The 15,724-nt window shown below is 44.3% G+C and overlaps 1 protein-coding gene across 3 annotated transcripts; it reads left to right on the top strand.

Moving 5' to 3' along the window:
- Nucleotides 1-543: 543 nt before the first annotated feature.
- On the top strand, nucleotides 544-15,047 carry LOC311589382 (PHD finger protein 11-like). 3 transcript variants are annotated; one of them, XM_084767739.1, is made up of 12 exons: nucleotides 544-782; nucleotides 2,029-2,174; nucleotides 2,515-2,592; nucleotides 2,982-3,103; nucleotides 5,569-5,676; nucleotides 7,123-7,256; nucleotides 8,445-8,494; nucleotides 9,561-9,628; nucleotides 10,376-10,433; nucleotides 11,005-11,136; nucleotides 12,528-12,599; nucleotides 14,396-15,047. In XM_084767739.1, the coding sequence occupies exons 2-12, from the start codon at nucleotides 2,075-2,077 to the stop codon at nucleotides 14,605-14,607; spliced, it is 1,134 nt and encodes a 377-aa protein (XP_084623865.1). In that variant the 5' UTR covers nucleotides 544-782; nucleotides 2,029-2,074; the 3' UTR covers nucleotides 14,608-15,047. The 3 variants fall into 3 exon arrangements, with proteins under 3 accessions (XP_084623865.1, XP_084623866.1, XP_084623867.1); XM_084767740.1 differs by lacking the exon at nucleotides 2,029-2,174; XM_084767741.1 differs by lacking the exon at nucleotides 12,528-12,599 and having other exon boundaries at nucleotides 545-782.
- Nucleotides 15,048-15,724: the final 677 nt, after the last annotated feature.

The following is a 15,724-nucleotide window of genomic DNA, read 5'->3' on the forward strand; positions in this document are numbered from 1 at the left end:
TAACAATTAAACTTTATTATACAACCCAACCAACTTACACAAGAAGGAAAAAAGATTAAAGGGACAAAAGAGTGAACCTTCCGGTATCCGTTCCATGGGACAGGTCCTTAGGTATCTCTCTGGCCCACGTGCTGGTCCAGCCTGTTTGCTGTTCCCCACGCGCTCAAGCTCAGTCTGAACCTGTTGCTCTCTCCTCCCCACCTGCCTGACAGTCTCCTCCCATTGAGGGTCAATTAGAAAAACAATAGTCCAGGTGGGGTTCCCAGGTCTGTTTCCTGAATTCCAGGCCCAAGATGGCTCCACTCAGTCTGTCACAAGGTATTCATGGGGTGCCCTAAGGGTAAAGCTGGCCAAGACTGCTTCCACCTGTGACAAAGCTTAATCTTTCACACAGGTGGGTATGGGTTGTGCTGCACAGCAGGCTTGAGAGCCAAGGGAAGCAAGCCAGGAAGCACTGCTCCTGCTTCTTCCATCCTTCTCTGGATGATGACCAACCTGCCAGTTAAACAAACCCTTGGCTTCCCTGAGTTAATTTGGGCCGTGTTGTTCATCACGTCGGCAGAGAAATGAAACCACAGCACATTTTAAATGACGTCTCAGAGCTGAAAGGCAGCAAGCAAACTGCCCCAGCTCGCACTTCCTCCCAGGGTACTACTTGCTATCACCAACCAGATTTAGAGAAACGAAACTAGAGACTAGAAACTCGCAGTGCGGCTTTGAGGAGTGAAGGTGGACCATCATGGCCCAAGAGACAGCACCGTCCAGCAGCCCAGTCCTCACTGGTGAGTACTCAGGCGGTGGCCAGCAACAAGGCCCAACACTCCAGTTCCCCCCAGGGAGACTGCAGGGCACTGCTGAGGGCACAGCTGGGCTTACAGCGTCTGAGAAAGCTATAGGTTCCAGGAACCTCAGGAACCTGACCACTCTAGGCTGGCCCGTTCTATCCTTTTCAGTCCTTGATTCACAGGTCTGAGAGCTCTGTACTTTAAAGTTAAGACAGGCTGCTGGGAAGGGAGCTGGCAACCTGGAAAGGAGACCCCAGGCTTTTAGGTAACTGAGGGATACTGAAGACCAGGACTGGGTGGGGGTGGGGGGATGGGAGAGGGGCGTTGCAAATAGCCATCCGTTTCCCAGAAGCTTGAGTCGCACAGGCTGATGTTTCAGGACCACCCATGGTGACAATCACCTTGAAATGGTTTTATCTTGAGGGCATGGTGATCCAGGTTTTTGTCAGTTTTGTGGTCCATTGAATCGTCTTAAAAAAATAAAAGAACTCACGAGTGCAAAGGAAGTCCTCTCTGGGACAAGAAATAGAAATAAGGCACAGAGAACAGCAGGAATAAAACAAAAAGCTCACGTGGACAGGCTATTGCAATGTCCCCAACCCCTATATATTGAGTAGTCTGACCCAAAGGTTAAGGCATGAAAAGAGACAGTAAGAAGGCACTAATACTAAGCCTGTTCAAGCCTTCAATCACAGTGACTGCAGGGGTCACTGCCCAAGTGAGGTCACCATTTTCAGCAAAGGCAGCTTCTGTCCCTGACAATTGACCAAGGCGACCATTATCCTAAGTCACTTGGTAGCGATGTCTCCAGCCAAACTGTGTGTGTGTGGGGGGGACTAGTGATCTATCCAGCCTGTGAGCCTCCCTCCAGACTAGCAAATTGTTTAGACTTATTTTGTGTGTGATCTTGCCTGCATAGATGTCAGTGTGCCCTTTGTGGACTTGATGCCTGTGTTGCTTAGATGAGAAAAGAAGGTTCTTTTCTCCATCTGGACTGCTTTGCTGTCTCTAGTTTCTGTGGAATATATAGTTTTGCTTGTGGGCAACCCCTGGAGTATGGTAGACCTAACACCCCAAAGGAAATCTAACACCCCCTTACCCACAAACTGTCAACTGACAATATCTCCTCAGTTAGGGGTGGATGCTACTGAGTCCTGCTCCTCCACCCTCCACCCCACCCCCACCCCCACCCTCTACCCCCAACCATGCCAACTGGACTTTTAACTGGTTTGATCTTACACAGGCCTTATGAAGGCAACCAGAGCTTCAACCACAGCTGCTTTGAGTTTATGATTAGAGCATCTCTGTCATGTCTAGAAGACCCTGTTTCTATGGATCTTGGAATCTTTCCATTCCCTCTTCCACGATGGTCCCTGAGCCTTGGGGGAGGTGAGAGTGATTTTGGTCGTCTCATTTATGCCTGAGCATTCTGCACATCTTGACCAGTTGAGAACGTGATAATAAGACCCTATTACCAAAAACACCACGGTTTTTAGTCCGAGGACACAGAGAAATTAGGCAATTACCAGGGGGATTTTCCTTGTTGACTAGCTTTCTTTGTACTGCAAGGTGGCATGTAGCTTGTTGAAGAAGAAAAATGATCAACAGTCCAACACAGCTGTGAACATTGTGAGCTACAATAAGACCAGCATGGGAAGATATATTTGTGGGTACAATAGTGGCACAGATGTTATAGGGGTAACCAACTGATTTTCTAATTCAATTAAAGGCCAGCAAGAGGAAGTGCATGCCTGCTACTGTAAATCTGACCAAGAACCTATGGTAAGGGAGCTCACAGAACACCACGGTAAGCCTAGTATTACTATTTTTGATATATAGACATGGTATCAAACTTCACTCTGAGTTCACATATCTGCCCGTAGATAAATGCAGCTCTTAGACATCATCAGAGAATTGCTTTGTGTGTTTTATGTATTTCAGTATGACCCCTGGAAAGTCTTGAGTTACAACAAAACTCACCTTTGTGGCTTGCTCTCTTTCTGTTGACAGCACTGGTCCAGAGCTCTGACTGAGGCTGTACCACACAAGAAATGCCATTTCCCCACTTAGAGTGCTGATTTGTTGTTGTTGTTGTTGTTTCCAGGAGTTAAGACTCTATTATAAAAAGAGGGCCTTGCCTCCTTTAAGCAAGTCCATGACGTGCTTTTCTGTTTTTAACCTGCATGTTATTTATAGGTGTCAGTCAGGGTACAGAAAAGATGGAAAAAAGGATATGTGCCCTCTGTCCCAAAGAGCATGACTGGAGTGTGATATACTTTGCACCATCAGTGAATATAGCTGCTCATGAAAATTGTTTGGTAAGTTACTTGTAATATCTTATAAACTATATGTGTAAGACTGAAGAGGTGGCTCAGTGGTTAAGAACACTGGATGATCTTACAGAGGACCCAGGTTCTATTCCCAGCACCCACATGGTGGCTCGCAACCACTGTTACAGATTGCCGAGAGAAGATTATGATCATATAAATCATAATGTCCCAGTGGGTAGAGTGCCTTTGAGGTGAAAATACTCACTTAGGTAAATCTGCCCCTGTCTCCCGAGTGCTGAGACTAAAGATATGTGCCATCCTATCCAGCTGTTAGATATGTTTTAAATTATGTACCATCTGTCCTGTATACTTGAATTTGTATTTCTGCAAGCTAGGACCTTCTCTCACATAAGTAAAATTCATCCTTCAAAATCAGACATTAGCTTTGTGTCAACAGTATCATCTAATCGACATTAGCAATGTGTCTACAGTTCCATCTAATTGACATTAGTGTTGTGTCTACAGTTCCATCTAATCAACATTAGCATTGTGTCTACGGTTCCAGCTAATCGACAGTAGCATTGTGTCTACAGTTCCATCTAATCAACAGTAGCGTTGTATCTACAGTGCCATCTAATCCTCAAACTTGGGTTATCACCTGTTATCCTAAACAATATGTCACTATTCAGGGAGCTCCCAGGACCCAGAACATTCTCTCATGCCTCCTCACATCTATTCCAAGTCACTTTAGATTGGTGTTTTCTAGACTCACATGACAGGAGTGCACAGTATGGGTTCTTTAGTGTGTGGATTCCATTGCTCAGAAGTGTTTTGGAGATTCTCCTATGCCATGTGTACAGTTGGCCCTCTTTGGGTTCTATATCTATGTACTCAGCCAAAATATTCAGAAAAAAATACACCTTTATGGAATAGACACATGCTTTTTCCTACCCTGTTGCCTTAACAACTACAGCAGACATTTCCATAGCATTTACACTGTAGTCCTACAGAGAAGCTTTAAGCATACAGGAAGGCATGTGTAGACTGTGTCTTAGTGAGAGTTTCTATTGCTGCGGTAAAACACCATGACCAAAAAGCAAGTTGAGGAGGAAATGGTTTATTTGTGTGCACTTTCATAAAGCTGCTCATCACAGAAGGAGTTTGGGACAGAAACTCAAACAGGAGTTTGGAGAAAGGAGCTGATGCAGGTGCTTACTGCTTTGCTCTCATGGCTTGCTCTGTCAGCTCTCTTTTAGAACCCAGGACCCCCAGGCCAGGGACGGTGCCACTCAAATTGGCCTGGGCTTCCCCATTGATCAGTAATTAGGAAAATGGGCTAATGTCAGAGTTTAGAGAAGCATTTTCTCAATTGAGGTTCCCTCTTTAAGATAATTCTAGCTTGTGTCAAGCTGACATAAAGCATCGAGGACAGGCTCTCTGCCCATGTGACACATTTCTCTATGAGGAACTTCAACCCAAGAGGACGTGAGCACCCCAAGGGAGGTCCCTTGAGACTAACAGGTGGATGGATCAGTATTTGCTCCCCGTTTTCATATTATCTTGTGAGATGGCTGTGTCACAGTCTGTTCATCCATCTGTCAGCACATGCATTCTGTCCAGTCTGGGGGGATAGCAAATTTTGTAATGAACATCTGTGTATGAGCCATTGTCTCCCATATGTTTTTATTCCTCTTGGACAAACATCTAAAAGAATTTTGACACTATAAAGTAAGTGTATATTTAATATTAAAACATTTATCATTTCAAAGCCTGTCTATCGGGTAGTATCTTTCCTAAGGCAAATGTTTTCTTTCCCATTGTTGTTGTTGTTGCTGCTGCTGCAACAGAAAAAGAATCTTTCAGTTGAAATTTACCAGTGAGGACTTAGGAGCCAGTGCTGGGGTGGAGCCAGCCCACGCAGAGAGGCAGGGAGTGCCCAGGAGCCTGTCTTCCTCAGCAGATGGATGGCACAAAAAGAAAACAAAGTTCTCCTCCACTCTGTCTCCAAAAACCTCCAACTGAATTGTCCATCCCTTCTACTTCCTGTGCATCTCTTTATCTGTCCCCCTGACTTCCTCTTACTATCTATGTTTTCCCCCATGTTCACTTCCTATCAACTGGTTGCTTGCTCTGCCTCTTGACTTAGAGTTAACTTTGTTTAATCTTGTTTATAATGCAACAAGCTCTTGGATTAAAGGCCTGTCCTGAGGATGAGCCACTCCACAGGTAGAAACAGGCTTTTCAAGTAAACAACACAGTCTTGGGGTTTACAGTGTGATCAAATATCCTGGAACAAATGGAGATCAGTTACAAATCACAAATCGGCTGTACAGACAGAGATTGGCACAGAAGTCACGTGGTTCGTGCCCAATTATCTACCTGTAAAGTGGCCAAGGCTCTGAAACGCTGTCCACTCTAGCCCTCCCTCCTTGGGCCTTTTCAGCACCATCTCTGACTTGTATTGGTCAGGACTGCTTCATGACAATTCTGGATTTTTTTTTTCCAACCTGCAGCTGTACTCATCAGGACTGGTGGAATGTGAGGATCGTAATCCATGTGATAGAGTTAGAAATTTTGATGTGAAATCAGTAAAGAAAGAGATCTGGAGAGGACAAAGATTGGTAAGTTGACGTGTGTTATTACTCATATAGGGTGAGTCTTGGGGGCTACATTCGAAGGTCAGTCTGCGAGGGGCTGGAGAGATGGATCAGCACTTAAGAATGCTTGCTGACCTTCCACAAGACCTGAGTTTGGTTCCAAGCAACCAAATAGCAGCTCACAGCTGCCTGTAGCTGCAACTCCAGGATGTCTGACACACACTGCTGGCTTCCACAGGCACCTGCAATACATACTCACTCACCCAGACACATACACAAAAGTTTTTTTTTTTTTTTTTTACAGACTCTTTCATTTAAACAAACATCTATTGGTAAAAGTAGGGTAGAGCAACATCCTAGAGAGTGGTAAGTAGGACTGTGAGGGACGGCCCCAGCTGAGAGCTGTCTATCCCACCTTCAGGAAAGCAGGCTTGAGATGAACAGACTGAGTGAACAGACTCACTTCTGACAGGCTTTACCAAGCCCTGTCATTTCACCAGAGCAAAAGCCACCTTCAGCAGCTCAGCAGCGCCACCTAGGTCCTTCCTTCTGCTCTCCTACCCCAAAGCAGCTAGCTGGTCCTCTTGCTGCCACAAAGGTACAGGTGGCAAGCAGAGCCAGAGCTTCATCCCTCACATGGAGTAAGATGCCTTCTAGGTGTCAATCATGGCTGCATGTCTTTCTGCACCAGCTGCTGAGTGGTTATTGCTGGTCAGCATCTGCCTTTGAGCTGGGGTCATAACAGGCCTATCCGGGAAAGAACGACAGCTCAAAGGGGATCCTGTGAAGCTCACTGGGTGTCTGGGCTTCCTTTGTAAAAGGCCATTTGCAGATTAATGAATAGGATGGTAAGTCTGAGTGTGTCATGGCTGACCACACCCACAGTAAGATGTCAACGGCAGCAGACACACAATGCCACAGCATCTCTATACCACCTCCTTAGAAAGCCAGATGGGGACACAAGGCATCAAGAAAAATACTGTATTTTCTAGTTGTGGTTCCAATGTTGTTCAGTTCCTACACACTGGAAACAGGTCCCTTTATTTCATATTACCCTGAGCAGCAACTTGGTAGGGCAGGTGGCACCATCACAGACAAGATGTCTAACAGGAAGCCATAGCAAGCACCAGCTGAGGACACACATCTCTTAGTGGTACAACAAAGAGCTGCTGAGCCTCACACTCAAAGTCCCCCCACCAACTCCCTGCCCAGGGAGAATGAAGCCTGCATCTGAGAGCTCTTTATTTACATAGACCACGACGCAACTGTCTACTCCAGACCTTTTGTTCCAGTTGACTGCAGTTTTGCTGAAACTTCCTCTAAGTCACATTTAGTGTGGGGAAGGAGGCTGGGATACACCAGTGACAGTCAGGACAAAAATACGGGCATGCTGACTGAGGTAACATTTAATGACAACCTTGCTTTTTAGCCAAGAAACAGGCTTACCCAGTGTGATCTATTCTTCTACAGAAATGCTCATTATGTAAAAAAAATGGAGCCACCGTGGGATGTGATGAATCATCCTGTGCCAAGAATTATCACTTACTCTGTGCCAAAAAGGACCAGGCAGTTCTACGAGTTGATGGAGTTCGTGGAACCTACAAGTAATCAAATAGCTTTAAAACTAAATGGTGGAGGAGGTGGGTGTGTAAGGAGTGGTCAGATTGTGACATACGTCTCCAGCTTCATTTATGCAAATGGTCTTTATGTGAGAACAGGACTTAAGGGACACCCACCAGGAACTCAGCTTCACAACATGTCTGCACATGACAGGGGAAAGAACTACTCAAGGTTTTGTTGGCCTTTCTACAGTTTCTCTGCACTCTCTTCTTCCTGGGAGAGCCTCGTTTGTAATGGCAGCACGCGTGTGCTACAGGAGGCAGGGGCCAGTTCAAGCCTGTTCTTTACTGCTACAGGAAGAGACCTTCCTTCACTTACACATCCACAGGGCCTTGGGTCTGTACTCCCCCCCTGTGGGGGTGAGCTCTCAGCCTCCTGTGCTGGACCCATGTGGACCTCAGGCGGCTGACCTGATGGCGAGACCGTTCACCTGCTGAGTCGTCTCGCCAGCACCCCAGCTGGCTGCTGTTTGTAAATTTCCATTCAGTTTGCACGACACTTTCCATATCTGAATTGCTGAGAAACCTGTAGGTAGTTATATTCCTAGAACGTCACTGTTATTATTGACTTTCATAGAGAACGCACTCTACTATTATGTAGTCTATAAACACATAATCAAATAAGAGGGACTGAAGTCCCTGCTGTATCTAGCTTTTGGGTTTTGAGACAGTAACTCAACAAGTAGTCCAGGTTGGCCTGAAACTTCAGGAGATAACTTCAAAGTTAAAAACAAAAAACTATATTGACCATACTTGCAATAATTAAGACAATTTAAAAAAACATTTAATTGTTTAAGCAAGAAAAGGTGGGATTCTCTGCAGTTTAAAATTTAATTTAAATATCAAGGTGCAAAGAATACCTGAGACACTTCACAAGGCGCTGAGGGACCCAGAGAGAGAATGAGCCTGGCCAGTGGTGACTGGTTGGGGGAGGGTGCAGAAAGGCCCTCAGAGAAACAGTCCCCTCTGATGCTCAAAGGGCACAAAGACACTGGCCGGTCTCACCCACACTGGGTTAATATTTTACACACACTTAAACTCATTTCTTTTTAGAAATAAGTACTTTAGCCATGTAGTGGTGTGCACCTCTAATCCCAGCATCACGGAGGCAAAGGCAGGTGGATCTCTACAAATTAAAAGATTTAGTAATTCTTTGAAATTCTGTATTTTCAGATTATTTTGCCAACAACATGCTCCAAAACAAGAAGAGACCACGCAGAGTGGTAAGTTTCTAAAGTGGGTTTAAAGAAAGTTACTTAGGTAAAACATGAAATAATATAACAGTAAGTTGCAGATGGTTGTGAGGCACCATGTGGGTGCTTGGAACCAAACCTGATTCCCCTGGAAGAGCAGCAAGTGCTCTTAAGCCCTGAGCCATCTCTAGCCATAGATAGTCATTATGTTTTTAACTCTTTGGAAAGTAGCATTTGCAGCTGCTTTCCACTACTGTATGTTGACAGGGAATGATGATTATAATGTGTGCATATGTATATAAATATATATGTACATGTGCACACACACACACACACACACACACACACACACACACACACACACACAAAGGCAGAGTTAGTTCCATTCTAGCCTGAGCTATATTGTTAGGTCCTGTCTCAAAATTATTCTCCATAAATCTTTGTCCTATTTCATAACTATACTGTTAAGTGCAATTTCTAAGAAGAGTCACTAGGTCAAAGAGCATAAGTGATAGATCTCTGGATGAGCAAGACTGGCTAATTATCTTCTGAAAAGCCTGCTGTAGATAAGGAAATAGGACTGCCCAGATCTCCGCAAGTATTAGATAAGAGCACATGTCAACCTGATCCGTGACACTTGCTATACTGCTACGCCTTTCCAACAGTCATCTATGGCCTGAGTTGATTCTTCTGTTCAGTGAAATACCATCTGCTGTTTTCAGTTTTACATCTGCCTATGAGTTTAGAATTAAAATTAATCCCTTTGTTGTAAGTTGCACATGCTTAGGTCAAAGTTTGCCCAGTCTTCTAATTTTGCAGCAACTTTGGCATGTACTTTTTACTTTATGCAAACATTAATCTTTTCACACACACACACACACACACACACACACACACACACACACATACACTTGAGACAGGGATTTTCTGTGTAGCCCTGGCTGTCCTGGAACTCACTCTGTAGACCAGGCTGTCCTCGATCTCACAGAGCTCCGCCTGCCTCTGCCTCCTGAGTGCTGGGACTGAAGGCGTGCGCCACCACCGCCCAGCAGTTATTGTTTTCTACATTCCAACCTGTAAATGGTTTCTATTTTAGCTGACTGCCCAAGCCTGAAGAAAAAGAGAGAAAGGGAGAAAGACCTCTCAGCAGACTCTCCCACACAGGTAATTTGACTTGAAGATCTCATTTCTTCACATAAAGTCTACATGGAATTCTGAATGCCAGAGACTCACAGTTTTCAAATCACTGGAGGAGCTGGCATTTGCACAGCATCCTTCATGTGTGTTCTCTCCCTAGACGGAGCTGGAGCTAGTCTTAGTGTGGCGTCTTGGGGCAAACCCTACACTCCGCAAGTGCTTAGTCATCCTAACGTGTTAAAAGCTTAGAGTAGTAAGGAGCTAGTCGCTCAGGGATGACGTCATTCCCTCAGCTTCTGTCAAGCATCCCTTGGCTAGTGAAACATCTTCCCTTCCAGGACACTTAACAGGCTGAGAGTGCACATAAACATTCATTCATAACAAGTGTTTCTGAGCTACATGGTTCACACTGACTGAGTTTCTAACTTGTCGTTTTCTGGATTAGAAGATAAAAAAGGTGGAAGAATTTGGAGAGATTTGAACATTATTTCTACCAGCTGATATAAACTAAATTAGTACAAGAGAGCACTCTTTCCCTCTTGTTGTTTATTTAGGAATTGTATTTTAGGTCACAAACCTCACACCCCATAGGCTTCAGCTATTTGAGGGTACCATTTGGATACAGGAGTTCATCAAGAAAAAAGTTTGTCTAATAGATCTTTTTTTTTTTTGTAATTTGATTAATACTTTTAATGATGTAGCAAAACGTTTTTATTTAATGTAGAATTATAGGCCAATATGAATATTCAATGCAATCTTGATTTTCTCTTGTAGCCTAAAAAGAAGAAACATGACAAAAGACACATGACGGTAGAGCACCTCAGTCACACAGGTTGGTTCTCAGTGATGGTTGCAGAACCACAGTGACCTTCAAATAGTTATAAAATGTTGACTCATATGTTCCAAAGCTGGTGTCATGCTTTGACCTCTATGCTTCTGGGCCTTTGTACCTAATAAGAACATAGGTCTTTATTACCACTGTGCACTCTGTTAGAACCCATGCTGTATCAAATGTGCTTGAGCTACAATAACCGTTTCTTCTCAGTCTGAGGAGACACATTAAGAAGATAGGTGGGTTTGCCTGAGGCCAGAATCCAGTGGTGTGCTGCCACTCAGGGTGACAGGTGGCTGTCATTCTGTAAGGGGAACATCCTTACTACACAGTAGCCATTACTAACATGAGAGGCTGTCACCTCAAGCATTTGAAGCTAAATGCTACAAAATCACACTAATTCAAACAGTTCCCATAAGCAAAGAAATGTTTTAATTTTTTTTATACCATTTACTTTTGAGCTACACAAAAATGAGACAAGTATGCTGACCGTTGACCGGTAAAGTATAATGTGATCACATGACCTTAGTAGTTGCCCATTTCCTCCTAAAGATGTATTGTTTGCTCTTAGGTGCAGTTGTCAAAGTTCCTTTTCTTAAGAAATGCAAGGAGGCAGGACTTCTTACTGAATTATTTGAAGATATACTAGAAAAAATGGATTTAATGTATGCAAGACTCAAGGATGAGACCACATCAGATGCAGGTATTGAATCGGCTAAATGTGAATGAATATTAGAAAACACAACTTTCCCATGCTTTTCTATCCCTTCTTTAACACCTTGTTTAAGAACACTCATTATGGGCTGGAGAGATGGCTCAGTGGTCAAGGGCACTTGTGAGTCCTGTGGAGGACACAAGCATCTACACAGTGGCTCACAACTGAAACTCCTGTGAAGGGAATCCAGCGCCTTCCGTCCTGTGCATTTCCCAGGCAGTCACATGGTACATGCATTTGTACCTGTAGTCAAACACTCATATACAAAATAACAAATATAAAAAATTTAAAGTAATAAATGAGCAATATATAAAAATGACAGATTCTTTCCTTAGTGGCTGAAATGCACTGAGGCGGAGGGCTGTTTCCCAGAGGTCACACAGCTGGATGGAGATATTCATTGAAACTGTGTGGTGTTAGTTTGGCTGGTTTTGTTGTTGCTGCTGCAGGTGCTGTTTGACGATCTACATTTATCATTCTTTTATTTATGTGTGTGCCTGTGTGTATATCTGTGTGTAACACATGGACACAGGAGTGCAAGTGCCCACAGAGGATAGAATTCTCTGAGCCCCTGGAGCACTGGGACCCAGCCCCTAGGTAATAATTTTGATGTGCCTCAAATTATATTCCTTAATAGACTTGAGGACACCTAACCCATGTATACACACTCACAAATAAATCTTTTTTCAAACATTGCACTGTGCACCAGCCACAGCACACATGCAGGTCAGAGGGCAAGTCATAGGAGTCACTTTTCTTTCTACCATGTGGGCCCTGAGTGGGGACTGAACTTAAGGCATCAGGTGGCAGCCACCACCCCTACCTGCTGAGCCATCCTGCCTGGCCGTGGAGTAGGTGTTTAGATCAACGCTGTAGTTTCTTTGTGAATGGGCTCCTAGGGAAGGGAAAGGCCCACTCCCTTGTGCAAGTGTGTGGCTCCTGTGCCCTCCTGTAACGTGCCGAAGGAGCTAAAAGCTCCGTAGTTCCTTGTTAGGGGAATCTGGGTATTTCATACTGTAAGGGACAGTGCACAATCTGGACTTAAAAATGACTTTTTCTATGGCAAAATCAAAAGATAAATTAACAATAATTCTAAAGGCCCATTTGTTACATAATTTTATTTACTTATTTTCTCAAGACCAAGAAGTAAAATTTGTGGGTACCTCAGGATCACCTGGGGGCTCCCTGAAACACAGGTGCTCTCTCCTGAGATGGTCCAGCTGCAGGGATACTGGGCGGATGCTCCTCACGGGTCCCTGCTGGGCCTCTGCACTGAGCAGCCTCTGCTGCTTACTCTTCCATACTGGGGGTTAGTTTCTGTTTCTCTCTGACTATTTAGTCACATTAAAATCAACAGAGGAAATTGCTTTTCTCTCTAGACTATAAAGAGACTGAGACCTTACTGTTGGGCAGTGGATTGTTTGAAGACACATTAATAAAATTCCAAGAAGGTAGGTGGCTCGTTAACTAATGAACAGTGTGGTTTAGAGACATTCATCACTCAGATCTAAATGGTAGGTGATAAAATGATGAACACAATCATAAAAGACGGTTTATATCAAGTGAAAAAGCCCATTACAAGAACAGCATGACACAGAGGAAACATATGAAAAAACAGTTTTACACGTATACACAGACATAAATGATATATAGACAGATGGACAGAGACAGACAGAAAATGCAGGTATTTGTAGGTGCTTGGATCACACAGCTTTGTTTTCCAGGTAGATCCACAAGTACTTTTGTGTACAGAAAAGCTAACTGACAAGACAGAACCAACCAAAGTGCTTGACTCTAAAACTGCAGTGTGTGGGCCCATGTAGAGACAGACACCGCCTGGAGCTCAGGACGCTCCCTGCAGCCTCTCTGCCCCCAGGCAGCAGGATGGCGCCACAGTGACCCATCCTGCAGGTCACCTCCTCTTGCTGGAAGAGTCATCAAGGTCTTTTCCTAAGATTTCTCTTCAAAGCCCATCTCTTGAAGCAGTGTGTACTATAATTCTAAAATCCCTCAGGAAAAAAATAAGAATAATCAAGAATTATTTTGGTTTTGTTGTTGTGTGGGAGTTTTTAAATGGTAGTATGCAGGCAGGACTAACGAGACCTAGTCTTTCAAAAAAAAAAGTGATGCATGTAGCTGGGTGGTGCACACCTGTAATCTCAGCAGTTGAAAAGGTGAGGCAGGAGGATTGCCAGCCTAGGCTACACAATGAAACCTCGTCTGAAAAACAGCAGAAGCCTGCGTTTATTAAGTTGCCTCTCAGTACCACATACCTCTGCGCTGCACCTGTGGATACCGGTGAGGGCCCGAGTCTCCTGGGATTGCTCTGAGTAGCTCCTCCCCTCACTGCCCTACAGTGTTCTTTTCTACAGCCGTGCCTGTCAGTAAAATAAGGGCACAGCAGGTTTCCCCTGTGAAGAAGACAGTTTTGTCTGTGTCGCCTCAATACACACACCCTCTCTCATTTTGATTTTGTTACTCATTCCTATGTGACCTCTGAAATATTCATTTTAAAGCAGAAAAGTTACTTTGAAAGTCACTGGCAAATGTCTGTGAATAAGAATAGCTTTAAAAACAGCCTTCAAAAACGTGCATTTCCTATGATATTTACATGGGACACTTAGTATGAAAGTCATGTGTCTGGAACATGTCACACACACATGATGCAGGGCAAGACCCTAACCAGCACTGCATGAGAACCAGTGGGAAAGCCTGACCTCTGACCCAGTGCCATTCTGGTCTGGCTGATTCAGCCTAGTATTTCAAGCTAGCTGCAGGTACACAGTCATTCTGACAACCATGAATTTAAAGGTTCAATTATGAGGAATCTACACCTGACGACAATGACCTCAGGTTTCTACAATAAAGCTTTTCTGTTCCTAAGTCACACCCAAAGCTGTGATGTAACAGATGTCCTTAGAGCCAGAGGTGTGCTCATGAAAGAGTTGTCACTGGCAGTCCTGCTACATGCTCTAGTCTCTGAATGAATGAATGGATGAATGAATGAATGAATGAATGCTGTGTGACCTTGTTCTACCATAAAGGTGTGCAGAATAATGCGATAAATGCTGGCGTTCCATCCTGAGTCAAACGGAAGCAAAGGTTGAACGGAGCACTTTCTGCTCAGACCTCTGTCTTCTTATTTCAGCGACAATTACAGTGTTTTTGAACTGATCCAGACCAGAGACAGGACACTGTTCCTCATCAAATTACTGCATAAACTGAAGCCACTTTACTTCTTTTAAAGTAATAAAGCGGAAAGCGTGTGAATATGAAGAAAGGCAGAGGCAGCTGAAGCAACAGATTGAAGCACTTGGAGACTTAAAAGAAATCCTGTGCTCATTTCAAGAAAATGGAGACCTGGACCACTCACGTTCCACCTCGGTATCCTTGGAGGACCCCCAGCTCAAATGCCAGGAGTGTGCGGAAATGCAAGCAGGCTCAGAAGACAGCCTGTGACAGACACACACACAGTCCCCTTGCCTCTCTCACCTGCTACTGCTGATCTACGCTTCACACCTGACTGGGTGTTTCCTGTGCCCTCTCTTGTCATCTCACTTGTCTGGCTTTTTCCTTGCCTGTAAAAACTGTTCCTCAGGTCAACTGCCCTAGGCCTCCCCTCTGCTCTCCAAGCAGTGAGGAGGTCTTCCTACCTTCCCCCCCACGCAGTCAAGTGCAGCAACACCAGAGCCTTTCACGTCCTTCTGTGGAATCCTAGAGCTGTCTCTTGCCTCTGCTGCTAAGCCACTCTGTTTCTTAAGGGCCTCTTCTCATTATTCATAATTCCATCAGAATAAAGTATAAACTCATTCCTGTGGCTTGCACACTGTTACCCTGGGTTTCTGCTAACTACCACATTCGCAGCACTTAGTACACTCAATAAATATTTGTAAAATATACTGTAAAGAGTGAACAGTTTATTTAGTAGTTCCCAGCATCCATCAGCTGCAACAATGTAAAATGCAGTGTACTGCTTTACCGATTTTGTGGGTCTTCACGATAGCCTTTTTAGAGGTGTCCTTTTGGCCATAGTCATTATAAGGGCATGTGTCATTTTCAAGACAAACACCAGCATTTAAAACTTGTCTATTTTAAATAAGAACATCATTGGGAATATGGAATGGAAAAAACTAAGACTCATTTTTGCATCATTATGCTGTTGGGATCTGCAGGTCACACTGCCCTTGACCCTTGACTCCTTTCACATGCACATTTCTAATTTCCTGCCAAGATCCTCAGGGCCACAATAATGCTACCTCTCAGAATGGGGTTGAGCTGTGTCTCCAGCTCAACTGTATTTACAATGAGTGCTCCAACGTCCTTGTGAAGGAATCATTCCTAGTGCAATGTTGTGCTTACCAAGCGCAGCCACTCCATGAAGGAGCAGCTGAGTCACTGCAGTCTGATCACCCATCAGGACCTGCTGGGACACCGTATGTGAGCGCCTCCTCTCCTGCTTCACATTCGACTTTAATCTGCCCATCACGGTAAATTTTATAGCAGAAAGGAGTATCGCTTGTTTGGGGTCCATAAAGAAGGCATACATTGGGCAAACTGCTAAAACAAGCCTGCCCTG

The sequence above is a fragment of the Acomys minous genome (assembly GCF_964271855.1).
Source record: "Acomys minous genome assembly, chromosome: 18".
In the NCBI taxonomy this organism is placed as follows: Eukaryota; Metazoa; Chordata; class Mammalia; order Rodentia; family Muridae; genus Acomys; species Acomys minous.

Coding starts and splice junctions, on each gene's coding strand:
- LOC311589382 (XM_084767739.1), top strand. CDS start 2,075: ATGATTAGAGCATCTCTGTCATGTCTAGAAGACCCTGTTTCTATGGAT. Junction 7,257..8,444: donor GGAGTTCGTGGAACCTACAA/GTAATCAAATAG, acceptor CTGTATTTTCAG/ATTATTTTGCCAACAACATG. Junction 8,495..9,560: donor AGAAGAGACCACGCAGAGTG/GTAAGTTTCTAA, acceptor TTTCTATTTTAG/CTGACTGCCCAAGCCTGAAG.